Source organism: Lytechinus variegatus, chromosome 12 (assembly GCF_018143015.1).
Source record: "Lytechinus variegatus isolate NC3 chromosome 12, Lvar_3.0, whole genome shotgun sequence".
Taxonomy (NCBI): Eukaryota; Metazoa; Echinodermata; class Echinoidea; order Temnopleuroida; family Toxopneustidae; genus Lytechinus; species Lytechinus variegatus.
Window position 1 is genome coordinate 35,175,665 of NC_054751.1, and position 27,878 is coordinate 35,203,542.

General features: G+C 36.2%; 1 protein-coding gene across 3 annotated transcripts; it reads right to left on the bottom strand.

Annotated features, from left to right (window-relative positions):
- Window positions 1–1,259: 1,259 nt before the first annotated feature.
- Window positions 1,260–25,322, bottom strand: LOC121425435 (ADP-ribose glycohydrolase ARH3-like). 3 transcript variants are annotated; one of them, XM_041621483.1, is made up of 8 exons: window positions 25,194–25,322; window positions 24,856–25,038; window positions 16,799–17,070; window positions 14,457–14,556; window positions 10,104–10,311; window positions 9,010–9,203; window positions 4,073–4,191; window positions 1,260–1,702 (listed from the first exon to the last, which is right to left on the bottom strand). In XM_041621483.1, exons 3-8 carry the CDS (start codon window positions 16,965–16,967, stop codon window positions 1,404–1,406), a joined length of 1,089 nt encoding a protein of 362 aa, XP_041477417.1. In that variant the 5' UTR covers window positions 16,968–17,070; window positions 24,856–25,038; window positions 25,194–25,322; the 3' UTR covers window positions 1,260–1,403. The 3 variants fall into 3 exon arrangements, with proteins under 3 accessions (XP_041477417.1, XP_041477418.1, XP_041477419.1); XM_041621484.1 differs by having other exon boundaries at window positions 24,856–25,322; XM_041621485.1 differs by lacking the exon at window positions 16,799–17,070 and having other exon boundaries at window positions 25,194–25,321.
- Window positions 25,323–27,878: the final 2,556 nt, after the last annotated feature.

The window sequence follows — 27,878 nt, forward strand, 5'->3', positions numbered from 1 at the left end:
AGTTTGATTTTGGAGCATTGAGTAGCAGGTAGCTGAATCTGTTAAAATACAGGATTAAATATAAAGGATGTTTTAATGAAACTGGGTAGGTAGGTCATTGGATTGACCTAATTATCAAGAAAAAGTAACCTTCTCAAAGATTCATCATGAAGGTTTTATCTCCCTATTTCACTGATGTTGACATAGATTCTAGGCCTACAAATAATATTCTCACTTCATTCTCACCTGATCAGCAAGCAGGTGACAGTGAAGTGAGAATATTGTTTGTATGTCAAAGAAATCGGGAGATAAAACCTTTGTGATGAAGTTTTGCAACATGTACCGTCGCAAGAAATACACATCGCTTGTGAGTTGTGTTACGCATTTGCGATTACTGCTGCTGCATAGAGTACAAGTGCAAGTGACGCGTGTAGCGGTATCCTCAGCGGGCCGGGCATGCATGCTTTGTATTTCGCTGACCCGAGAGAGGTAAAAGGGACTGGGAACTTCGAAGCTATACTCAGGGCTGCGAAAAGGAATGCCAAAAAGTTACGAATTGTAAAAAAACTTTAAATAATGCGACCAAAATACCACAAACAACCCCCCTCATGACAATCTGTGAACAATTTAACCATGTTCAGAAAAAATTCCAGCTCCATTGAGTGGAAAACCACGGAGAAAAGCTGCTTCAAACAAACAGAAGGACACACAAGATTAGCCAAATTATAGTAAGGATAATGCCCCTGAAATGCTAATTTTTGTTTCACATTTATTTAAAAAAAATTTCAACATCGCATTTATTTTCTTATGTATTCTATTGTTTTCTAAAATTCTTATGTATTTCTTTGTTTTTCGACTTTTTGTTTTTTATTGTTTTTTTCAATGGAAATTGTCGGGGACTTTATTTTGACCATAAAAAAGAGAAAATCAATTGATTTTAAGCAGTAAAAGGAAAAATAATGATACATTTATGAATTTTGGCTAAAAACACTTAGTATTAGCATTGGATTTGTACACAAATTCACGTTTTTGAGTAATTTTGGGTCTGCATGCAGGATCAGGAAAATAAATATTTTGTCAAAAATTATTTTTTTCAGAGAGTATTTCACTCCTGCCACACGATTTCATGCATTTCATAGCCAATGTGCGGACAATTTTAGGATTTTCATGGGTAATTTGCATATTTTGGCGGCCATATTGGATTTTGCCAATTTGGGGAAAATGCTCAAGGTTACACGAGTGGCATCATCCAGATTCGTAATCAGCACCCTCGAAATGACAAGAAACCATCAAAAAATATTGTATATATAAAAAAAAAGGTTTGGTCAAGTTTCTATGGGGCCTATCCTGGACTATAGCAAAACAAGTTTTATTCAGTTCTATTTCAGTTCAATGAAAACCACATTCCAACCATCCTAAAGAAACTAGGTTTTCTCATTCTTTCCAAAGTGTATATCATAGATAGCATCAGCCTGAAGAATGGCTACATCCGTTCCCTCACACACATTCATCCAGTCGGAAGAGATTTGTTCAATGCCATAGAATGCCCCAGCTATGGCCCCTGCCATTGAAGCAATCGTATCGGTATCACCATCCAAAGATATGGCATAGAGGATGGTGCGTTCAAGAGCGTTGGTGTTATCGATGCCTTCTACCGGTGTCCGGCAGCGGAGGAAGGAATAAATGGCTGCTGGTACACTCTTGTGAGCTGATATTTCATTTCCTAAAGAAAAAAAAGATGACCACAGAAATACTAACTATCTTCATTGAGTAATAATACATAAGAATGTCTCAATGTTTTATAACTAATTATATCATAATTTACTACATATTGGATACTAGAAACTTAATTGGATATCTCTGGTGTATTTGTGATACAGAATTCTGGTGTATATTTTTGTCTGTTCATGTATTAAAAGTCTATTGTTTTACCTCATTTCACCAATCTTGACACTTGTTCTAAAAAATTATTAAAGGGGAATGAAACCTTTGGAACAAATAGGCTTGTGTAGAAACAGAAAAATCAACGAATAAGAATAAAGAAAGTTTGAGAAAAATCGGACAAATAATGAGAAAGTTATGAGCATTTGAATATTGCAATCACTAATGCTGTGGAGATCCTCCCATTGGCAATGCGACAAGGATGTGTGATGTCACTGATGAACAACTTTCCCTTTGGTGGACTATAAAATACCCTTAAAATGTATCTTTTTGCTTTTTCTTATGATGATACAAACTCTCTATCCATGATGTATTCTTAAAAAATATGTATTACATGCCCTCATGTAGAAAGAACACATGATCTATGGATAGATGTGATAAAAGAAGCAATTCAAGTGAAATATATACTAAAGTAATGGGGAGAGTTGTTCACAAGTGACATCACACATCTTTATCGCATTGCCAATTTGCTATCTCCATAGCATTAGTGATCGCAATATTCAAATGCTCATAACTTTCTCATTATTTGCCCGATTTTTCTCAAACTTTTGTTTCTTTGATTTTTCTGTTTTCACACAAGCTCTCTTGTTCCAATGGTTTCATTCTCCTTTAATTAAAATTCTCACTTTTAATAATAAGAATTGAATTAAAAGTTTAAAAATAAGTTAACTTCTACAACAAATAGATTTGAAGAGAATAGAGAAAACAATCAAACAAATCTAAAACACTGTATTTCGTTCAATCCAAAGTAAGAAATAATGTTTTGGAATTTTAATTATAATTTCTTCCTGAATTTTAAGTGTTCAGTGATATACATGTACATGACATTGACAATATAAAACTGATGGAGTCGATGATGTCACACACTTTACTGTTTTTCCATGTTATATAAATAATGAAATACTTCATCCTACATTGAAAACACATGATTTTATGTATGTGTTGCAGACATCAGCACATGGATGAATAGTAACAGACTAAAGCTGAATGAAGCAAAAACTGAATTTCTGGTAGTAGGTTCACCATATAACCTTCGTGGGTTAGATAATAATTCTATTGATATTGGTACATCCCAAGTCTTACCATCAACTTCAATTAAGAGTCTTGGTGTATATTTGGATAGTAACATGTCTATGACACAGCAAATTGATTTTTTATGTAAATCTGTTAGGTTTCAATTAAGAAATACATGTCGCATACGAAAGTACATAACAGTAGATGCATGTCATCATGCGATACGTAGTCATGTACTATCTCGGATCGATTATTGTAATGCACTCCTTACAGAAGTTCCCCAAATGCACGTAAGGCGACTACAGAGTCTGCAAAACTGGGCAGCACGTATTATTCACAAAGTTGACCGTAGACATGATGCTATTCCATTAATAAGGGCATTACACTGGCTACCAGTTAAACAAAGAATATCATTTAAGATTCTTTGGTATGTATATAAATCATTTCATGATCATGTACCAATGTATATCAAAGGCACTTTAGGTTCATAATTATCCTAAACGAGAAGGTTTGCGGTCAGGTGGAGATCATCTTCGACTAACCTATCAGACAACCCGGAGTAAGGCTGGTGAACATAGTTTTACTATTGCTGCGGCAAAAGAATGGAACAAGCTTCCCATGACATTTAGATCTGAAACTTCTCTTCAAAGATTTAAGAAACAGTTGAAAACGTACTTGTATCCAGGATAGATGTAGCTTTTTAAGTATTTGTAAATTGATCTACAGTGTAAACGCTATGATATAGTGTACTATGTATAGCGTTCCTAAATGCTTTATTATTATTATTATTATTATCCTAAACCACGCGGGATCTCACTGTTATAATTTATCATGAATCAAGCAAGAGCGTCTATATCATAAAATCTACAAAAATTGAAAACATTTGATATTTCACATAAAAAAAAGGAAGAGAGCTATCATTGATTCTCACATCTGAATACTACCCCAATGGTGCATTCAACTATAGTTTATAAAACTAAGCAAATATCAGTATCTGTATTTGACATCCAATTTGGTGATTTTTTAAATGTGTGTTTGGAACTTTGGATTCATCCAAATCAACTTGATGTTGTGGTGTTTTTTAGTCTTTATGTCACTGTTAACAAAGAATTGTGTCACTGTTAACAAAGTTGATTACCTAATTCAGCTGCTACTTTCTTGATATTAGCATCTTCCTCTAAGAGGGGCTTCAATAACCTTAATCTCCTACAGTACTCTGTGCCCTGGCTTTCTGTGGTTGTAGAGTTATCACTTGTCCTGAAGAAGATAAAAAAGACAAAATAAGCAATAAACACAAATTATTTCAAGGCACCTAGACCATGTTAAAACCTGTTTTTGTGCCCCTTTTTAATTTTTCATATTTGTGCTGTAATATATACACATGCCCTACGGAAAAGTGTCCTTACCTGAAAAATGCTGACATATAGGCCTGTATTCTCAAGAGGTTTCGATTGCACCATGTAACATAACCATGGACTATGCAGATTTGTGAACATATATGCTTATTTCATCGCATGCACTAAAGAACAATCCAATCAATGCATACTTTTGGTAAAGGGTGTCTAATTGAAGTAAAATAAATCAATTTCATGTACCATGATACAATTGGAACCTCATTTGTGAATATGGGTCATGACTCATGAGTTCTGGCATTCTGTAGTCTTTATGGTATGAACAGGCAGTGGTGTAATGAGGCAAAATTTGTGAGGGGGCTAGATATGGTGTGTCGGGCAGAATTTATTCACAAAAAAGTTGCGAGCGAGCAAAGCAAGCAAGCAAAATTTTTTACATTTTTATATCAGAAATCAAATATTATGACAGACTTTGACATAGTATTCAGAAAATGATATCACTTTTCACCCTTCTCTCTTTCCTTGCTTTTTTTTCTGTATGCTACTGTGAACAGGATTCCTGTTTTAATGATTGTGCGAGAAGATCTATGCGGCGGTAGCGTGAAGAGTAAAAAAAAAAGAGGTGCAAAAAAGTCCAGAGCGAGAAAGAAATAATAAAACCTTTCATGATAATCTTACTTTGAGACATTTTTTGACATTGTATTCAGTAAATAGGCCCTAAAATCATCTTGCACTCTTCCTTTGCTTTTCATTCCTCCTTTTCTCTTTTTGTTCTTGGTTGTAGAAATTTTAAGGGCCAAGGCCAAACCGCCAGTGCTATGCAGGTGGGTTACGGGGCAGAGACAACCCCCCTCCCCCCCCCCCGGAACCTCTTGATATCAAAGCCATTTTAAATCTTACATATTGCCGCTATTTATAAAAAAAAACGTTTTGAGCCTCACAATATAGCAATGTGGGAAAATTTGTAAAAAGGCGTCGGCGAGCAAAGTGAGCCCGAAAAAAATTAGCCTTTTAAAATGAAATTCTAGCTATTTGATAGATTTTTATATTATATTCAGCAAATAACGTAGAACAACATATTTTGTTGTTTTTCATTCATTTCATGACGTTGCCTTCCATTTTCTTTACTTCGGTATGGAACCAAGACCCCCCCCATACACCAGCGATTGAAAGTAAAGCTTAATGTAAGAAGGGTCCATACAGGGGGCGTAATAGAGCCGTTTGAAGGTTACAGATGAAGAGCCCCTACTGTGTTGTGTGGGTTATGGGGTGGAGGTCTCGGTAGCTCACTGGACATGTTGGAGATTTAGCCAAAGTAAACATTAAGAGATTTTTTGACAGTAATTCTTGCCAGAATAAAGCTTTACCTATTGGTAAGGCAAAAACAAATTATAGGAGAATATTTCAAGCCTTTGGCTAGGGACATTTTTGTCCTGATTGTGACCATTATTGCATAAAATTTAGCAAGCTTAATACTATATGCAGTCCATCTATCTTTCCTGGCTTGGCAGCTTGGTCGTGTTGTTAAGTTCTTCTTTCTTTCTTGTCCCTTTTCTTCGTAATCAAAACTAGCTCTTGGCTCATTCCATTCTACCTTAATTTCCCACTTTTGTTTGCTATTGTGTCATCTTTTAATTTATTTCCCTTTCTTACTAATCATGCTAATGTATAAGTAAGCCTATATCAGAATGATTTGTTCTTTCTCACACGTTCCTCTTTCGTTCCTTTCCCGCTTCCCTTCCGTTTTTAATTTTTTATGTTATTTTTTTCTTAATAATTCTTTTCACTTTTTTCATTTTCCTTCTCTTTCCCCCCTCCCTTTTCTCTTTTTCCTGCTTTTTAATTTTCCTGGTGAAATCCACCAGTGCAAAACAATACATACATGTATGTCGACAAGGTGATAGTATGACCATCTGATTATTATCCTTTAGGATAGTTACACCAAATTGATAGACACAAAAGACCAAGAGGGTTAAGCTCTAATGGTTTTAAAACAATCTGAGAATTAGACCATCTGCTTTTAATCCAATTGCTTACAAACCAATGACATTTCCAATTTTTGGTTACGTGCTTTGCATTCAAGTATACAAATCAGCAGGGGTGGTGGGAAAGTTTGAACGGTGTGCAGTCATGTAAGAGTCGTTTGAATCATTGACCGTTTTCAGCACGCAGCGGACAAGTCACGCTTCTATATCCTCCTCGTTGGATCCATGTTTTATTGTAACCTTTTCTTGCTCAGCGACGTCGTATAGCTGTATATTGTACACTAGGTAAGAGCTATATAATGGCGGAATCCTCCGACAAATTTGTTTTTGGGGATCATTGCCCTCCTCTTTGCGAAAGCCTGACAATAATTTATCGCCTAATGCGGGCTCGGTCCCAGTAACAATCAATTCGGTAAATCCTAACCCGCATGGACAATAGCCAGGCTGGTAGCCAGGCCAGTTTCAAATCATCAGCACAGACTATGTATCGCAAATATTATCAAAGAGGCTCTTGGTTGAATTGGGGAATACGTTGGTCAACTATAGCTTCACAAATAGAAGCTACTTCTAAAGTGATTGAATCAGTTAAAATAAATTTCAAATTCGAAGGTTATATATAAGCTTCAATTTGATTTGATTAATTCCCAACTTGAGCGTGTGCAAACCGCGACGAAGGCGATCAAGAAGAGAGATACTGCTTCAGTGATTTGCTCTTCAGAAAGTAAATGATATCCTCAACCGTAACAAGCTCATTAGGACTGCAGACAAGTCTGATCATTAAGATGATTGATAAGGTGATTGATGGGTACTTATCGGAGGAACTCGCAAGTGATTCGAAGTGATTCTGATGACGACAGGAAAATCTAAGCTGCTCGAAACGGAGCTCTTCAAAATGTTAACAGGAAACTTTCCCTAATCTAGATGCTATATTTTGTAGCTATTTGCAACAAGGTCGAACCCAATTTAACATTCTTGAAATTGATTTTAGAAGGGATCAAGAGGATCCTAGCAAGACACGTGAATAGGAAAGAATCTGTTACTCCTGACATGCTTTTGAGTATCGTTCATAAGTTTGATTCTGGATCTGTGAAAGATCTTCGTAATTGTTCTATGTTATTGTTAGCATATGCAGGAATTTTAAGATTCGATGAACTTTCCAACATTAAGCTAAGTGACATTGAGTTATTTGATTCTCCCATGAAAGTTTTCCTTGAGAAAAGTAAGACTGACGAATTTTGAGAGGAGCCTGGGTAATCGTTTCTACCACTGGAAAAGCAACATGTCCAGTAAATATAGATGAAATTGGTTTTGTGTTCAGGCCTCTCACTTTTTGTACATATCAGAATTGTTACAAACTCAGAAAAGGAAAGATGTCCTATTCGAGATGTAGGGAGAATTTCAAAGAAGTTCTGGAAGCTATCGGGGTGAACTCGAAACAGTTTGGGTTACATAGCTTGAGAGCGGGCGGTGCTACCGCAGCAGCCCAAATCTAAGTACCAGATCGCCTATTTAAAAGGCACGGCAGATGGGCATCAGATTCTTTTAAAGACAGATATATCAAAGAATCTCTTTAAAAAATGTTTATGTCATTGAATTTGGGTATTTGAATTTTATGCAAATCATTGCAATATGGTTTTAAAGTTGATCTCAGCATATCATTCCAGTATTGATCATCGCTTTGATAACTTATTTTTGTTTTAAGGAAGATCTAACTTAATCATTAAATGAAAAACTCTTAATATTGATACCCTATATAAAACCATACCCGCTCTTTAGTCTTGACTTAGAGAGAGCAGGGACAAGACATTTTCTGCAGCTGAAGTACGGTGCCTCTCAAGGTAATATAATTCTAATTTATCAATTATATAGTATATATGTTTCTTTTGCAAAGAAAGAGGCTTAATAGGAAAATATTTATTTCCGGTTAAGCTAGCGAATTAGGAAACAATGACGTTTCCTATTGTTAAAGTTAAACTGTGTGCAGTCATTTAAAAGTGTCATTTGAATCATTGACCGTTTTCAGCACGCAGCGGACAAGTCACGCTTCTAAAAACTCATTTATATTTTCGATCCCTTCAGTTTTTACACAAAATTCACAATGTTTAAGTGATCATAGATGAATTGCAGTTACGTGTTTTTTTATTGCTGCTAGATCAACTTTGAATTCAATTTTCCACAAAGTAGTGGATAAATGAACGAGTCTAAACAAATGTCAAGAACATTGATAAACTTGTCTATCAATTAAGCACATTTGACAATCCAGGAATATACCTTCCTTTTTCTGATTCCTGTTTTATCACAAATGTAAGTCAAAAGAAAGAGAGAGAGAGCAGAGAAATGTCTTGTCCCTGCAGCTGAAGTACGGTGCATCTCAAGGTAATATAATTCCAATTTATTAATTATATAGTATATGTTTCTTTTGCAAAGAAAGAGGCTCAATAGGAAAATATCAATCCGGTTAAGCTAGCGAATTAGGAAATAAAGATATAGGATAGGCAATAGTAAAAAGAGTGTGTGTCATGCCTATGAGCAGGGATCCCACTATAAGGGTGCTATGAAGCACAGCTTTCTTGCAATTCACATTGTCTTTTCTATCCATGGTGACTGTGATGATTTATTATGAACAACATGTTTGCAGGATTCCTGCAGGAAAGATGCTACACGAATCCTGCAAGGACAGACATATCTATGACTTTTGACAAGGCGTCTATAAGGAATGTTCTACACCTCTGACTCACCGTGACACCTTAGCAGCCGGTGAACCTGGGGCATCTTGTTTCTCCATCACCTCTAGGAGTCTGTCAATGAAAGCATCCGTGTCAAAGGTCATGGGGTCAGAGTGCAAAGCTAGGTGGATTGCACAGCACTGAAGGATGGCTCCAGAATAACCAAGGTAGTTGCTATGAGTCAATAGAGCAGTCTGCTTAGCAACCTACAAGATGAGAATAAGGTGGTGAATTACAAATGGCAGCAATGTCTGGAGAAATCACCAGAATTGATCAAGAATTTGCTATGGATCAAAAGAGTACTCTGCTTTAGCTACCTGCAATACAAGGATATTTGGGGGGTAATTGTTTGAGTGCCTCTTCAGTTTGCTTTTGTTCGTCTTACTGACAATATCAGAATTTATCTTTCAATCATTGTTTCATTTTATCCTTTAAAAGTTCAAACATTAAAAATAAATTAACTTTGATAAAGAATGAATTTAGTATTTGCCAATTTCTATCTTTAGAAAGGAAAATTCAAAGATTTGCAAGAGAAAAAATGATTTCAAGGATACCATCACAATGCCAATTTAAAGGGGAAGTTCACCCTGAAGAAAACTTTGTTGTAAAAATAGCAGAAAAAATAGTAAAAAATATTGGTGAAGGTTTGAGGAAAATCCGTTAAAGAGTAAGAAAGTTAGTAGAGTTCAAAATTTTGGATTTGTGACGTCATAAACGAGCAGCTGCCCCATGTGTTATGTAATATAAAATCTATGAATTTCAAATTTTGTATGGTTCCTGATGACTTAATTTTTTCTTTTCATGATTGGGTGTGAAATGATTTGTCTTTTGATATACAAAAGTTACAGTGAAAACTATTTTCAATTTTCTGAGAAAATGACATTTCATTGATTTTTTACCATTCGCTATGTAGGAATGCTGCTCGCATATGACGTCACAAATCAAATAATTGAATTTCTAATAACTTTTTAATTATTTGATGAATTTTTCTCAAACATTCGGAAATATTTTTGATTATTTTTTCTGCTATTTTTACAATAAACTTTTTGTTAGGGTGAACTTCCCCTTTAAGGACTTAAGAATCGCTTGAAGCATTTTACAAATACCTCAATCATTTCTTCAAAGTTGGCTTCAGGGCAGAGTGCGACAGGGGCCACCCTCATGGCTCCACCGTTGCCATAGGAACCTGATCCATTGAACTGCATCCTTGCTGGTTCAAAGGGATCATCTAATTCTTTATTGAATGCCTTTAAGACTGAGATGACATTGCCTCCATAACCTCTTTGAGGCTCCTTAGTATACTCTGTCCCAAACCTTTAAAGAAAGAAATAAAAATGATATAATAACAATAACATTAAGATCTTGTATTTAGCAGATATGTTGTCATCTAACAGAACTTTGTGTATTTACATGTACAAAGGACTTTGGATATTTTCACCCAGGCTTTAACATGGCAGGCTTTTTAGAACAAAACATAAAGAATTAATAAGTGCTATGTACATGTACTTCTAGATTCCCACTTACTGCTAGGTTACAATTTCCCACACGTGGGTTGCATTCTGCACAAAGTGGATAGATTTCTTGCTGAAGGAAATCACTTCATACCTGGGATTTGAACCCACAAACTCTAAATATTTCTTTGCTCATACTCGCTTAATGTTCAAATGTGTGACTAGAACTCTCTTTGAGTGCAAAGTACCTGTGGGGCTGACGATTCATTTAATGTTAAATGAGAATGAAACCTTTGGAACAAGATAGCTTGTGTGAAAACATAAAAATCAAAGAAAAAAATCAAGGAGAGTTTGAGAAAAATCAGACAAATAATGAGAGTTATGAGCATTTGAATATTGCGATCACTAATCATATGTAGATCCTCATATTGGCAATGCGACAAAGATGAGTGATGTCACTTGTGAACAACTCTCCTCATTACTGTAGTATATATTTCACTTAAATTGCCTCTTTTATCACATCTATCAGTAGATCATGTGTTCTTTCTACAGGAGGGCATGTCATACAGATTTTTGAAAAATACATCATGGATAAACAGTTTGTATCACTGTAAGCAAAAGCAAAAGGGACATTTTTGGAGGGTATTTTATAGTCCATCAAAGGGAAAGTTGTTCACATGTGACATCCACTGATCTCTCCACTAACTGGCTGGGATAAGGAATAATAACGCTGATTGTGTACATGTACCTCCGGACTCAGAGTTCCCCCAAAAAAGCCAAAATCAAAGTAGAGTCTAGATAGTGTTCATGGCAATAGTGTCAATTCCTAATTTTACTTACCAGATCAACTCTTATTACAGCACTTTTCAATGTGAATTTATATGTGATACAATGTTAAAGATGCCCTCCTGTGCTGCGTATGATTGCACTAATCGGGACGAGTGTGTATTTGTGATGGGGGAGGGGGAGAGTTGGAGAGACAGATGAGTTTACAGCAGGAGTGATATTGTGCAAGAATGGAACTATGAACCATTGGCGGCAGAAGACCAAAAATTTAGGGATGGGGGCGTCCACCTGAAATTTATGGTTGGACATAGGTAAAAAAAATTGTCAAGCAAAAAAAAAAAGAAGAAATTTAGGGGGGGGGACCACAATAATTTTAAAGGGGTCCACCTGAATTTAGGGGGGGGGGGCACAGGAAACAAAATTGACAAGCAAAACAAAAAACAATTAAGGTTATCAACATAAATTTTAGGGGGGTGGGTCCGTCCCCCACCTAAAATTTAGGGGGGACAGGACCCCCCCCCCCCCCGCATATGCTATGAACAAACTGGGGTAAGGATAATTGAGGAGGGTGGGTGTGCCGGAGGGAGAGAGAGACACTCTTAAAGGGTGAGTTCACCTCATGGAAAAGATGAATTGAATAGAGAAACAAGTGGAATGCCTCTGGCCGTCTCACCTGCACCACACGGTTCAATATATGTGGAGCGTTGTGGCCCAGTGGATTAGTCTTCGGACTTTGAAACAGAGGGTCGTGGGTTCGAATCCCAGCCATGGCGTAATTTCCTTCAGCAAGAAACTGATCCACGATGTGCTGCACTCGACCCAGGTGAGGTAAATGGGTACCGGTAGGAAGTAATTCCTTAAGAAGCTGTGTGCGCTATGAACGCCTAGCTTAGCCGGGTAATATAGGAGCGCCTTGAGCACCTAACAAGGTGGAAATGTGCGCAATATAAATATCCTATATTATTATTATATAGCAGCAGTGCTGACTTTGAATATTACTCTAACTCGCACAAGATGTTCAGTGATACATGGTTACTCTTATGTCCACTTTTTATGAACTAGACCAATAAACTTACAGAGATATGATGGTTATTCAACAAAAAACCCCAACATGGCCAAAGTTCATTGACCTTACATGACCTGTGACCTTGATCATGTGACCTGAAACTCGCACAGGATGTTCAGTGATACTTGATTACTCTTATGTACAAGTTTCATGAATCAGATCCATAATCTTTCAAAGTTATGATGGTAATTCAACAGATACACCAAGTTCATTGACCTTTGACCTTGGTCATGTGACCTGAAATGCGCACAGGATGTTCAGAGATACTTGATTACTATAATATCCAAGTTTTATGAACTACATGTAGACCAATAAACTTTCAAAGTTATGATGGTAATTCAACAGATACCCCCAATTCGGCCAAAGTTCATTGACCCTAAATGACCTTTGACCTTAATCAGGAGACCTGAAACTTGCACAAAATGTTCAGTGATGCTTGATTACTATTATGTCCAAGTTTCATGAATCAGATCCATAAACTTTCAAAGTTATGATGGGAATTCAACAGATATCTGCAATTCGGCCAAAGTTCATTGACCCTAAATGACCTTTGACCTTGGACATGTGACGTGAAACTCATGCAGGATGTTCAGTGATACTTGATTAACCTTATGTCCAAGTTTCATGAACTAGGTCCATATATTTTCTAAGTTATGATGACATTTCAAAAACTTAACCTCAGGTTAAGATTTCGATGTTGATCCCTCCAACATGGTCTAAGTTCATTGACCCTAAATGACCTTTGACCTTGGTCATGTGACATGAAACTCTAATAGGATGTTCAGTAATACTTGATTAACCTTATGGCCAAGTTTTATTAACTAGGTCCATATACTTTCTAAGTTACGACGTCATTTCAAAAACTTAACCTCAGGTTAAGATTTGATGTTGACGCCGCCGCCGCCGCGTCGGAAAAGCGGCGCCTATAGTCTCACTCTGCTTCGTAGGTGAGAGAAAAAAACTACACAATAATGCTGAAAATGTTCCACCTTTCGTTGCTCATGGTGCTTCAAGGAAAATAAACGCAACACACAACTGTTTTCTAAATGTAACAATAGAAAATGAAAAAAAAAAGAAATTGAATCCTCCTAAATACACACTATCAAACTGTTAATGGGAGATCAAATAAGTTTTCAACTGGGACTTGAACTTTCTGTTGATGAAATTTGGAGTAATTGGATAGGCAATTGATTCCATAGCTTTGGTCCTATAACAGAGAATGCATGGTCCCCCCATTTGTGTTTTGTTCTGGGTGTCGGGAGCAATAGAGCTTCAGATGATGAGCGGGGAGACTACGTGAAGGCTGATATTTTGAGATAGAGTTGCAGAGATATGTGGGGAAGAGAGAATAAATTGAATGATGTATTAGTAATAGAATTTTGAAGGTGATTCCTTTATCAACAGGCAGCCAATGTAAGGACTGGAGGATTGGCGAGATGGAGTCATACTTTTTAGTGTACGTTAGGAGACGGGCAGCAGAGTTTTGTAGATGTTGAAGTTTTGTCAAATCTTTTTGTGGGAGGATGCAGAACAATGAATTTGAAAAAATCTAAACGGGAGGAAATCAAAGCATGGATAAGTATCATCATTTTCTTTAAATATATGTTTTGTATGAAAAGCAATGAAAGCTTCAGTGTGCAGACAGCTAGCGTACCGCTCCAATGCAACTGCAGTGGAGGGATCGCGTTCCTTTTGGGGTAACTGGTATGGCGGACAATAGAACTTGCGGACTTCAAACAAAGGACCGTCCCTGCATATCCAGTTTAGTGGAGAGATCAGTGGTGACATCACACATCCTTGTCGCATTGCCAATGGGAGAATCTCAATTGCATTAGTGATTGCAAAGTTCAAATGCTCATGACTTTCTCATTATTTGTCCAATTTTTCTCAAACTTTCTTTGTTCTTACTCTTTGATTTTTCTGTTTCGACATAAGCCTACTTGTTCCAAAGGTTTCATTCCCTTAATCCCCTTTAATATAAAACTCGGCATGCAAGAGTATCTAGAGTGAAGAAATCAATGTTCTTGAAAAGAAAGTGATAGTCAACTACAAGCTACAAAGCTGATTTTGCGATGCACATTTCACATTCGAACTAAACCAAGCATTCGAACTGTAAAACAATGACAAATTTATACTTCTCAACTGATAGAACTTACTTCTTAGCTAGATCCTTGCTGTTGAAATTGCCCCTATTATCAACAAGTGATTCAGCTATACAGCGACACATTGCCGTATCATCTGTGTATCGTAAGTAATCTGTGATAAGATAATGAAAATAAATAAAAGGTTTATTCATATGACTAATTTGAAAATTAATGGTTTAATAGCACGTGGGCATAATACATGATCATGTATCAAATATCTATCATGATCCCTACAATATTGAACCGAAAACTATTGTTATTTCTCATCTGTCAAAATAAGTTTCATCAGACCTGTAATACATTTAATACTGCACAATCTTTTTATTGGTATAATTGGATAGTGGGAAAAGAATGCTTTTGCATTCAGTATGGTAAGGTCTCCCACTTCTGTGTGCCCCCTTGTTTGCACACACATGTATCTGTGCCATTCTAGTAAAAGGAGATGTATGCAACAACCACAAAAGAATTGTTAAAAAGAACAGTTTGTAATGCACATTTTAATAGTCACACAAACTCATTATTTCTTGATTATTAAATATTGAAAATCTGTGACTTAGCTCTTATGTTTAGGGGAGATTGGGGTTAGTTGGAACATTTTGAACATTTTTGAAAAAATTAATTGATTAATTATGCGAATAAGAATATGAAATTTGCCCTAAATTTGTTTTTTGTGTATGTTTTTGCCTTTAATAACTCAATTTATTTAGCTAGGAAAATGCTAAATTTTGGTGAGAGTATAATTTTTTACATTTATAACAAATATCTACAAAAAATGCACCAAATATAATTTCTTATGTATTTTTTGTTTTTTTCATTTTTGTTTCTTTGTTTTTTTTAACCTTCTTTTTTCCTTGATGAACTTTGTCAGGTACACGCTTGTGATCATAAATAGCATAAAATAAATCCATTTGAACCAATATAATTAAAAATAATCACATTTGATGATTTTTTGGTTCAAAAACACAATGTGCATTGAGCTTGTACGTAAGGAATCACGTTTTTGAGCAAATTTGGGTCTGACATGCACATATAAAATTTTGTGTAATTTTGAAATCGCGCCTGGGCATCGCAAAGTTGGTCTCAAATGATGTGCAAGACTTGAAATAAGAAGTCAGTGAATGGTAAAGTCAAAAAATTTCACACGAGAGCATAGTGACAAAATTTGTCAAGGGGGCTCGAATTGACCCCCCCCCCCCCGAGGGTTAATATTGCATTAGGGGCCTACAATAGACCTTAAATGCACACTCAGACCTAACTCAGAAACAAAACAAGCATAGCTTACAAAACATGTTCAAAAGAGTGTGAAATACTGTTTACATTTCTTTCTCATATTCATAAAGATTGGGGTAAGTTGGAACACGTTCAAAATAGCCCCTTCAATTTTGTTCCAACTATACCATTCACACTTTACGCATCATTCAGCTGATCTTCATCAATATCTTCCAAAAACCAAAATTTTAGATAATACTCTACGTTGTAGAGAAATAAAGCTATGGAATGATTTGAATAATGATATTAAACAAAGTAAAACTCTACAGAAGTTTAAAAAACTTTGAACTTTTTCTCTCAATATGAAAATCCTGCCAATAGCACACTGTAGGTCACTATGATTTAATGATTATTATTTCTTGTTTATTTCCCCTCTATTAGCCCATTGTTTTTTCCATTGTACTTCAATGTTATTTGTTGTGTACTTTATGTCTTATATTGATTTGCATTTAATTGTATCATGGTGCTGCCCAACCCACAAGTTGTCTTTTTTTAACTTCGGAGGCCCCCAATCCCACGTTTTTATCAAATTTATACAGGCCTGTATTTTTATGATTGACTAATTAATTGCAATCAATTCTTAATTGAATTGAATTGAAACTTTACACATACAATACATACATGTAGACCTATATTCTTTTTAAAAATCGAACTCAAAATGGTGGAAATGTACTAAATTTGGGGCATTCATGTGATGGCCTAAAAATGAAGCTTTTCTGATCAAAATCCCAAAAACGTGTGCTAAGTGAATGGGTGCGCAGATATGGGGTACCATTTTTCTTTTATTCAATATGAAAATGACTGGCCAAGGTTTCTTTCAAATTTTTATAAGATTTAATAAGGAACTCTATCAACTAAAAATTTTGTTGTTAAGTAAAAAGAAATTTGTGTTCAATCCTGAAGTTTAGGTGCGCAGACACTGGGCCCCTTCATACGAATTGAAAATAAATTCTCAACAAAACAATCTAAATCAATTCACAGCTTCATCTTACAATGTGCATTCATTAAAACTGTAATAAAAGTCAAAGGGTGACTTTCTTTGCAACATACAAGGATAAAAAGTGAAAAGTTGACAAAATATCCACCTTTTTCTTTGATATCTGTTCCGATCCGTTGAAAGAATGCTGTCAGGGACCCGAAAGTGTCAAGCTGGGGAACACCATGTATTTCATATGGAGCACCAAGGCAATCACCTGACACAGCAGCTACTAAACACCCTTGGAAACGAGACCTCAGGGTAGGACTCAGAGCCATTGTCAGTATTTCCTCACACAATCTTTGCTTGAATGAAAGAACTGATTCATCAACTGGAAAAGTCGTGTTTGCCTTCTTTGGTCAATTTTTAATGAGTAAAAACCTGCAAAAATGAAATTCAGAAGTAAATAGGTCTAAATTTACTTTAGGTTGCCATCTGTTGCTAAATCAGTCTACTGATTGAATCAACATGATCCAATTTTATTCCATATTTATCCAGTGAGTACATTGTAGGCTAAATTGAATCTTGCTCTGCTCTGTTTGCATTTGTTGAAAGTAGTAAAGCACGACCCATTACATTGTCTCAGAACTTCTTTTTCCAATAAAAAAGAAGAAAATTTTGCATTCAGCCTGTAACTTTAGATCTACAGGCTGATTGCAAAATTTTCTTCTTTTTTTATTTGTTCTGGAATGAAATAATAGTAGGGGCCACTGGTTCACTGCTACCATCCTGTCTGTGGGGATTCTATAGGTAGGACTATGATATGCCAATGCTGTATAGAGCACACACTTTAAAAAAATCATTAAAATACAATTTTCGTGGCCAAAATTATTAATTTCTATAAAGTTGCAATTCAATTTTCATTAGTAACTTAGAATAATTTTTGTATTGACCAGGGTGCTCAAAAACTTGAATTTTGGGCATATTTTTGTGTACGCCCTCTATTGGTGGAAAGTAATATGGCAAGAAAGTTTTCATTTTTCAAGCACTATTTTTAATAAACAAAAATTAATTTAAAGCATCAAATTTTCCTAAGAGCTAAGTTATATAATGATAAGCTCTAAATGGAAACTGACAGTGTAAAAAAATCAAGCATTTGTCCATAGGAAAAAGAGAAAATAAGCCAAACATTGTCAACCTTATTTGCCACACATAAAGATGTAACTGAGAACAAGGTTAATTTCATAACCTTGTTCATTGAATGAGTGTTTTTATACAAGAATCACGCAGATACGCGGGTGCGCAGACTTGGGAGACCGCGCAGACATGGGGGAACTGACCATACTTTTTTTCATGATAAATTGAGTGCGTAGCTTTAGCTAGGACCTATCGGGCAGCGAAATCAAGAGGGGTTCGGATAACATGGCGGGATTTCCATATTACGTGAGTTTTGCATTATTTTCATCTTGGTTAATGATCTTTAGAATATTTGCCACAAAGACATTATCGTTATGTTTTAGGTTACACTTTGTAATTCCGAAGCTTCGTAATTCCGAAGGTTCGGAATTCCAAAACACGTAAATTGCCTATACCTCGATGTTCGTTAATCCGAAAACGAAAAAGGGTTCGTTAATCCGAACATTTGTGGCGTTATTCCGACAGTTCGTTATTCCGAAGGTTCGATAATCCGAAAACGAAATAAGGTTCGTTGTTCCGAAGGTTCGATAATCCGAAAACGAAATAAGGTTTGTTAATCCGAAAACGAAATAAGGTTCGTTAATCCGAAAACAAAATAAGATTCGTTAATCCGAAAAATGAAAACTGGGAAAGCAGAGGCAAGGGGGAGGGGGCGGGGGACACTGTTGCTGTTCAATTGTTGGATGGGAAGGCAAGGGCGGTCGAACGAATTTTTGTTTGGGGGGTAAAGCCAAAAAATGAAACTCATACGTCAAAATGGACACTTTGGTGATATTTTCCCCTTAAGATTATCATCTGCTTGAAGTCATTGTGTTTGATAGTGATTAAGTAGAGAAAAACCTTTTTTGAAGTGATTTCTTATTATGGCAAAACGTATATTTAGGCTTTATTTTTCGGGAGAGAGTGTAATGAGCGAGCGGCTTGGTAAAATAAATTAAAAGGTGAAGTTGTAAAATGTTTTGGGGGGTCAATTATTCTTAAAATGGCATAATTGCGAGGTGTTGCAAGCGTGAATCACAAGCTAAAACTTTAGGGTATTTCAATAAAAAATGAAAATAAGTTTTTAAAAATCCGAGCAGATTTCTGCTGTCATTAAAAAAATGTGCATCTAACTAAAAATTTAACACGAGCACAAAACGCAGCTTAAACATACTGACCAGAAAAGGAACCTGTTAAAGAAAGCATTTAGTGACCTCTTTAGGATGCGTATTTCACCAATCGAATGAGAGTGCGAAGCACAAGCTGAAAATTTGCAATATTCCAGCCTGAAAACTTAACTTGTATACTTTAAAAAGAGTATTTTATTTCGAAAAAACACGAAAAACCGCATATTTATTTTTGAAAAAGGAACTTTCCCATTTTGGAAAATATTCATTTCCCTGTTTTTTATTTCATTTTGGGGGTGCAAGTACCCCCTGCCTCCATCCCGGCGGATACAACTTTCGTCAAATAGGGGGGGGGCAATATTTTTTTCAGCCACATTTTCCTCGATTGGCAGCTCAAAGTTGATTTTTGTTTGTTTCTTTGAAAGGGTAGTCCTAACAGTCAATAATTAGCTTTATACTTATAAAATAAAGTAAATATGTAATAACATGATAAACCCTTTTTAAATAATGCAAGCGCGAGCTATATATTTTTTTTAATATGATGGGCAATATGTTTGTGATCTTCAAAACGAAATGTCTATGTAACTAACTTAAGATAATAACTGCGAGCAAGGTCGCAAACAGAAATTTTAAATATATAAGCTCTGACCTGATCTAAAGGGGACATTTAAAGAATTTTTTGCAGTTAGCCATGAAGACGATGCGTGTTTCAACCAGTGGCGGCGGAATATATTTTCCTTGGGGGGGGGGGCAAAGCCAAAAAAGGGACCAATAGGGGCAATTTGGTGCAAACGTATATTTTCACCATGAGATTATCATCTGTGTAAAGAGGTTGTGTGTTTTGTAGAAATTGAATTGAGCAAAAAAATTTAAGTGATCACTGATTGATAAATTATATATTTACGTTTTATTTCTGCGAGCGTAGCGAGCAAGCGGTTGGGGGGGGAAGAAATCAAATCTGAAGATGTAAAATTCGCCTTTTTGGTCAATTACTGTTAAAAGGGCATCCTTGTGAGATGTTGCGAGCGAATCACGTGCTCAAACTTTTGGAAATTTCATGTAGGCCTAGAATGATAATAATGATATAGATATTATTTACCCAGGGAAGCCACTTCAGTTCTGAAAACTGTTCTCCCAGCTATTATTTTTTTAACAAGAATGCTTAGAATGTCCAGTTTTCAGGTTGGAAATCTGAAAATTTTGGCTCACGTTTCTCGCTCGCATCAAGTATTGTTTATTGAGGAGCTCATTCTATTCCTGGTTACAAAAAAATATAAAATGTCCAGTTTTCAGGTGGAATATCACAAATTTTAAGCTTGCGGTTCGCGCTCTCATTATTTAGTTCGTGAGATATATATTCTATTCATGAGTCACTAAATGCAGTCCTTAAAAAAGATTACTTAGGTCACTGTATAAACAAATTACAGCTCGCCCTCGAGTTCATTCTTTAGAAAGATACACATCTTTCTCACGATTAAAAAAACTGCTCAGAATGTTTAAGTTCACGTCTTGTTACATGAAATGTATACTAGTTTGAGCTTGCGATTCGCGCTTTCAACATCTCACAAGGATCATTATTATAGTAATATTTTTATTTTTATTACCAGCACTAAAAATGACATCCCCTCCAATACAAATCCTATTATCTAGAGGTTACTCGCATGCGACCAACACACTTGATCCCCTGCATCTTTAAACCATTTGCTTAGGCAGCAATTGCTCAGATAAAATTGAAATTAGCCTATGCTTTATCAGGGCGCCTATTCTAAATGAAATACATGCTTTTGGCCACAACACATGCATGTATCATAGATCGTCATTGCATAATATCGTGTAATCCTCTAATGCGACACCGTTTTTGTTACCAAAATGAATAATTTTTCATTTTCGGAAATACGAACCTTATTTAATTTTCGGATTAACGAACCTTATTTCGTTTTCGGATTTACGAACCTTATTTTGTTTTCGGATTAACGAACCTTATTTCGTTTTCAGATTGACGAACCTTCGGAATTACAAACCTCATTTTGTTTTCGGATTAACGAACCTTATTTCGTTTTCGGATTAACGAACCTTAGGAATTACGAACCTTATTTCGTTTTTGGATTGACGAACCTTCGGAATTACGAACCTTATTTCGTTTGCGGATTGACAAACCTTCGGAATTACGAACCTTCGGAAATACGAACCTTCGGAATAACCGAACCTTCGGAATTACGAAGATTCGGAATTACGAATGTATGCGATATTTTATTGGGAACCACCGTTCACCATACAGCAGCGCTTTAATTTTATTTAGTCACATGCACGGTTCCCTATTTCCACCAATCGACGAGTGGTTCGCAAGACACAAAACCACGATTTGGCCGCCACAAATTAGTGAAAGATAATTTGTTCAAATATTGAAATTGGCATACATGCATAGTTTTATCTAACCCAGGGAACTCCCACCCGCTACAGCCCAGAACCTTACGTGTAATTGACCATACTCACCTGACTAGCGTGAAGTATGGTCAAAATAATTCTCCGAATAAATAGTTAAAACAGAAATCAAGCACTTACCACGATTATATGGATGAAGGTCTAACGAGTGGCAGTTTCCTGACATCTGGGCACAAACTGGAACCTCAAAAAAACGAAAAGTTCTCTCCTTCTACCCCAGTCTCGATCGGCCATTTTGTTACGATTCATAACTAAAATGGCCGATCGAGACGGGGGTAGGAGAGAACTTATTTTTGAGGTTCCAGTTTGTGACCAGATGTCAGGAAACTGCCACTCGTTAGACCTTCAAGGCTTCATCCACTCATTCAATGAACAAGGTTATGATATAACCTTGTTCTCACTTATATCTCCATGTGTGGCAAAATAAGGGTGGCAATGTTTGGCTTATTTTCTCTTTTTCTTTGGGGCAAATGCTTGATTTTTTTACACTGACAGTCTCCATTACACCTATTATTCATACAACTTGACTCTTATTTAAATTTGATTCTTTAAATTATTTTTTTCTTAATTAAAAATAGAGATAAAAAAATGAAAATTTTCTTGCCATATTATTTTCCACCCATAGAGGGCGTACCACAAAATATGCCCCAAATTCAAGTTTTTGAGCGCTCTGGTGAATACAAAAATTATTCCCAAGTTACTAATAAAAAATGAATTGCAACTGTATGGAAATTAGTAATTTTGGTCACAAAAGTGATATTTTAATGATTTTTTAAAGACCCTGACCGGTGTAAAAACAATCATCTATCAAAATAAAGGTAATGATTCATACAATACAAATATACCAAAAATATTACATATATCTCCTTCCAATAGTTAAAAATATTAAATAAAAATCAAAGAAACTGCTCCTCCAAATTACGCTTCGATTGAGCACCCCCACGTCGCCTGGAAATGATGACGTCACGTTGTGTCTGGAGGGTTGTGATTCCATAGGTTTGTGTACAAAAGCATTGGGTATTTTCTTCCATTTCCATCTTATGAATCCATTTTTTTTTTTTTTTCGGATGAAAATGACACTCAAAATTATTCACTGTTGAAATTGTTGTAAACCTACAACTATTCACTACCTTTTTTGTGATTTCTTTGTTTGGCTCTTATTGGGCCTAAATTGCTATGTCAGGAAAAGTTGTTATACATTATCTAAATGCAGATATAATTGAAATCTGCACCAAATAAGCAGGAAATAGAATATGGCAAAAACTAGTTCAAAACTGTAGATTTCATAAATTCAAGCTTGTGGGAAAAAATATTTGTGATATCCCTCTGTGATAGAAGTTAAGAGAAAGAAATGCGTTATCTGGAAAGCAAAAAAAATCACCCAGTTTTTCTGTGTACAAACCTATGGAATCACGACGCTTCTTACACAACATGAAGTCACGGTCTCGAGGCAGGTGAAAAGCACAATAAAGCCTATTTTCTGAACGGGGTTCAAAGCACTCATTCAATGAACAAGGTTATGATATAACCTTGTTCTCAGTTATATCTCCATGTGTGGCAAAATAAGGTTGGCAATGTTTGGCTTATTTTCCCTTTTCCTTTGGGGCAAATGCTTGATTTTTTTACACTGACAGTTTTCATTACACCTATTATTCATACAACTTGGCTCATATTTAAATTTGATTCTTTAAATCATTTTTTTCTTAATTAAAAATAGAGATCAAAAAATGAAAATTTTCTTGCCATATTACTTTCCACCAATAGAGGGCGTACACAAAAATATGCCCAAAATTCAAGATTTTGAGCGCTCTGCCTCTGGTGAATGAAAAATTATTCCCAAGTTACTAATGAAAAATAAATTGCAACTGTATGGAAATTAGTAATTTTGGTCACAAAAGTGATATTTTAATGATTTTTTTAAGTGTGTGCTCTGTTCAACATTGGCATACCATAGTCCTACCTGTAGATTCCCTACAGGCAGGGTGGTAGCAGTGAACAAGTGGTTCGAAGCCCGATAATTGGAATATTCTTAAGCAAAATACTCAGCTGGGAAGCGGTGAAAATGCATAAAGCATACCTTGCTCTATTTAGTAGCTTATAAGCTTTCGATTGGTATATAATTTGTCAGTTTCATTTTTGGGTCCGGTCTGGATCTTTAAAGTGTGTGCTCTGTACAACATTGGCATACCATAGTCCTACCTGTATATTCCCCACAGCCACAGGCAGGGTGGTAGCTAGTCTTGAGGACGCAATGATGATGATTTTTTTAGATATGTCTTACATTTCTTCATCATTGACGTCTTGACACTCTCTCCATAATGCCTTCAGCGAACGACCAAAACAAAGATGGATTTCCCCCAAAATCCATCTTTTTAAACCGAAATGACTAGAATTTTGTTAATTTTATTAATTCTTACACCTTCCTACGCCTAATGCGTAGGAAGGTTTTAAATATTACTTTAAAAAATGTAAAAAAATGAAGATTTCTTACCCAACTGATGCTGCGTAGACCTCTCGTTCCACATGTAAACAACGGAAATACAATAGCGTCGACCCTTGAACCGCTTATGTATGACGTACTTCCGGAAAGCAATTCCGTCTTAACGAACAATTTAGAGATAAAAAATCTTATTTAACAAATATTAAAATTATTTCGTGATCATAAATAATTTATATATATTGATATGAATTATTTATGATCACGAAATAAATTTTAATATTTGTTACATAAGATATTTATCTCTAAATTGTTCGTTAAGACGGCATTGCTTTCCGGAAGTACGTCATACATAAGCGGTTCAAGGGTCGACGCTATTGTATTTCCGTTGTTTACATGTGGAACGAGAGGTCTACGCGGCATCAGTTAGGTAAGAAATCTTCATTTTTTTACATTTTTTTAAAGTAATATTTAAAACCTTCCTACGCATTAGGCGTAGGAAGGTGTAAGAATTAATAAAATTAACAAAATTCTAGTCATTTCGGTTTAAAAAGATGGATTTTGGGGGGAAATCCATCTTTGTTTTGGTCGTTCGCTGAAGGCATTATGGAGAGAGTGTCAAGACGTCAATGATGAAGAAATGTAAGACATATCTAAAAAAATCATCATCATTGCGTCCTCAAGACTAGGTGGTAGCAGTGAACAAGTGGCTTCATCCATATAATCGTGGTAAGTGCTTGATTTCTGTTTTAACTATTTATTCGGAGAATTATTTTGACCATACTTCACGCCTAGACGGGCGAGTATCTATGGAATTACACGTAAGGTCCTGGGTTAAGTTTTATCGTTTGAAAACAAAGTGCGTAGCTTTGCCTTTAAGTCCCCCATCATAATTTTCGGATTTCCCAGAATTTCCTGGAATTTTTTCATTTCCCGAACCTTTCCTTGAAAAAGTCAAAATTTTCCGAAATTTCCCGAATTCCTAAAGAGTGGAATGACACCTATGAATCTTTATATAGTTTTACAGATATTTCGCCGACTAACCTCATCTCAATTGAGCCAATTTCTCATTTCTCTCTCGTTTCAGTTCCTCAGCTCCGCTGTTCGGAGATCGGCGATCACCGAGTATGTCGGTCTGTCTGATGTGGAAGGGCCAACGGGGCGCGGGCGGCGCGGTGTTGATCGCCAGTGCTAGCTCGATTGCTGGTCCACGTCTCAGCTCAGCAGCTAGTGGAGAAGATCGATAACGAGACAAATTTTAAATGAAAAAAAAAAGATACCGGTAAATAAATAAAATGTGGAGGTTCTCCTGGGTTAATCTATCCACCTCTATGGTGAGGTACCAAATAATGACTAACGTGTCAAGGGGAAAATGCACCTACATTTCAGTGGCGGGGAATGGCGGATCTGGGAGGGGAGGCAGGGCCCGGCAGCTTGGGTTAAACAAACCTCCCAAACTGGGCTCGCTCCATAGAAAAGAAAGTGTGTGACCCGTGGGGTTGTGATCACACTCCAACGAGAGAGTCGTACGTAGGCCTAAAAGCGGAACAGCTTGGGCGCGGCACGGATATGAGGCCTGGCCTACTCAGTTCATCGATATTGGTCCCGGGGGGGCCACTTACATTGACGAGTGGATACCATGCGCGACCAAAAAAACACGTAAAAAGGATGTCTTTTTCACGATAGGGCACGTTACGTACGTAACGTGATAAGGGTGTCAAAAACACAAAAATAATGAAAAAAGGGTATCTATTTCGCTAAGAAAATTACGTGTTTAGGGTCTAATTTGCGGGGACGATAAAACAAAATTAAAATGTTTTATAAAGGATGTCCTTTTTGCCCCAACACTTCGTGTTTCGAGTCCGATTTGCGCGAGGTGTAGAAGGTGGGGGGGGGGTCGTACCAAAAAAGGGTAAAGCCGACGACCGAAAGGACCAACAATAACACATTCCTGTACTTGTTTAGGGGTTCATTTCAAGGAATATTTTCCAAGAGTATCGTTTTGTTTCCAATATTTGTTAAGGGTAGGGTTTCACACGCCATTACTTGTTAAGGGGTGCATTTTCAGAATATGGAAATTACGTGTTTAGGGTGCTTTTCGAGACCCCATGGTCGCGCATGGTATCCACTCGTGAATGGAAGTGGCCCCCCCGGGATATTGGTCAAACCAACTAGTCAACCCCCCCCCCCCTCCTTCCCTATAGTAAAACCACATCCGCCGGCCACTGGCCCATTCCTTCCACTGCCTCATTTCCTATATATTTCGTTTTTTCTACCCCATACTCATTACACATTTTCTCAGTTAAGTGGACCTAGCTACTCGAGTGGATCGAGGGATGGGGGGGGGGGTGTTACGTTACTGGCTATAAATATATTTTTAAAAGAAATAAGCGACTCAATGAAAATGTTGGTTGATGCAAAAATTTGATGACTTTCTATAAGATTTTGAGCAAAGAGTCATCTTTAAAGGTCAAGTCCACCTCAGAAAAATGTTGATTTGAATCAATAGAGAAAAATCAGACAAGCACAATGCTGAAGATTCCATCAAAATCGGATGTAAAGAAAGTTATGACATTTCAAACTTTCGCTTATTTTTAACAAAATAGTTACATGAACGAGCCAGTTTCATCCAAATGAGAGAGTTGATGATGTCACTCACTCACTATTTCTTTTTTTTTTATTGTTTGAATTATACAATATTTCAGTTTTTACGAATTTGACGATTAGGACCTTGCCTGAAGCACAAAATGTTAAAATAATGAAATTCCACGTGTTCAGGAGGAATGAAACTTCATTTCACATGACAATGACGAGAAAATCAAAATATTTCATATTTCAAACAATAAAAAACAAAAGAAATAGTGAGTGAATGACATCATCGACTCTCTCATTTGGATGTAGCTGGCTCGTTCATATAACTGTTTTTGTGAGATGAAGCGAAAATTTGAAATGTCATAACTTTCTTATTTTACATCCGATTTTGATGAAATTTTCAATGTTATGCTTGTTGAATTTTTCTCTTTTTATTCAAATCAAGTTTTTGTTGGGGTGGACTTGTCATTTGATAGGGGAATCCAACCAAGAAAAAAAAACTTGTTTTCAGAGGAAAAAGAAAAATCAGAGGGTGAAATTTTGAACGTATAAAAAAATAAGAAAGTTATGGACTTCTAAACAAGGTTGTAAATATTTGTAATAGGCCCAGTGGCGGACCGTGATCTGGATGAAACAAAGCATATTGGAGGGGCACAGCATTGTTAAAAAAACAATGAGTGCCCCTCCAATCAATTGTCTCCTCCGGGTCACGGTCCGCCACTGAATAAGCAAAACCCATGGAGACTTTACTTGGGCATATAGGCCTATGTGATGTAATCGTGATGTCAGGTAAGGACTACTATTACATGCAAATGGCTAATATGTTTTTTTTCTTCAAAAGTTGAACTTCAGATGATATTTTTCTTTTATACAAAGCAATATACTACCTGGGTAATATTTGGATTACTGCCCCAAGGGAATGGGTACTCAGGAAACAACCACAAATCCTGATAATGAAAGGGATGCTCAGGGCTGAAAATAATATGATTAAAATAGATAGAGAAAAATGAGACAAAAATACTGAAAACTTGATCAAAATCGGAAAAGGAACAATTATGGCATTTTAAAGATTATCATTATTCAAGTTATTCCGGTCGATGAAACAGTTCTGGGCAAGTCTTCGTGAATATTCAATGAGCTTAATTGATGATGTAATATCCCCACTTGTTCAGTTGTATTTTATTATACGAAATTTGGTTTATAAACTGGATTGTCAACATAAAAACAAGAAAAAGAAAAGTGGGGAGGTGACATCATCAGCCACCTCAAGAATAGTCATGACGACGTGCATATAACCATTAAAGAAATGTAGGGCTATTTTCAGTAGGACCGAGACCGTCTATGGGGAAAGCTACAACAATGTCGCATGTGGAATCCCAATTTAAGAAATCTATTCCAGAGAGAGAGAGAGAGAGTGGAGGGGGGTAAATTTGAAAACTTAAATTTTTTTTGAAAATGTTCACAAAATTCACCAA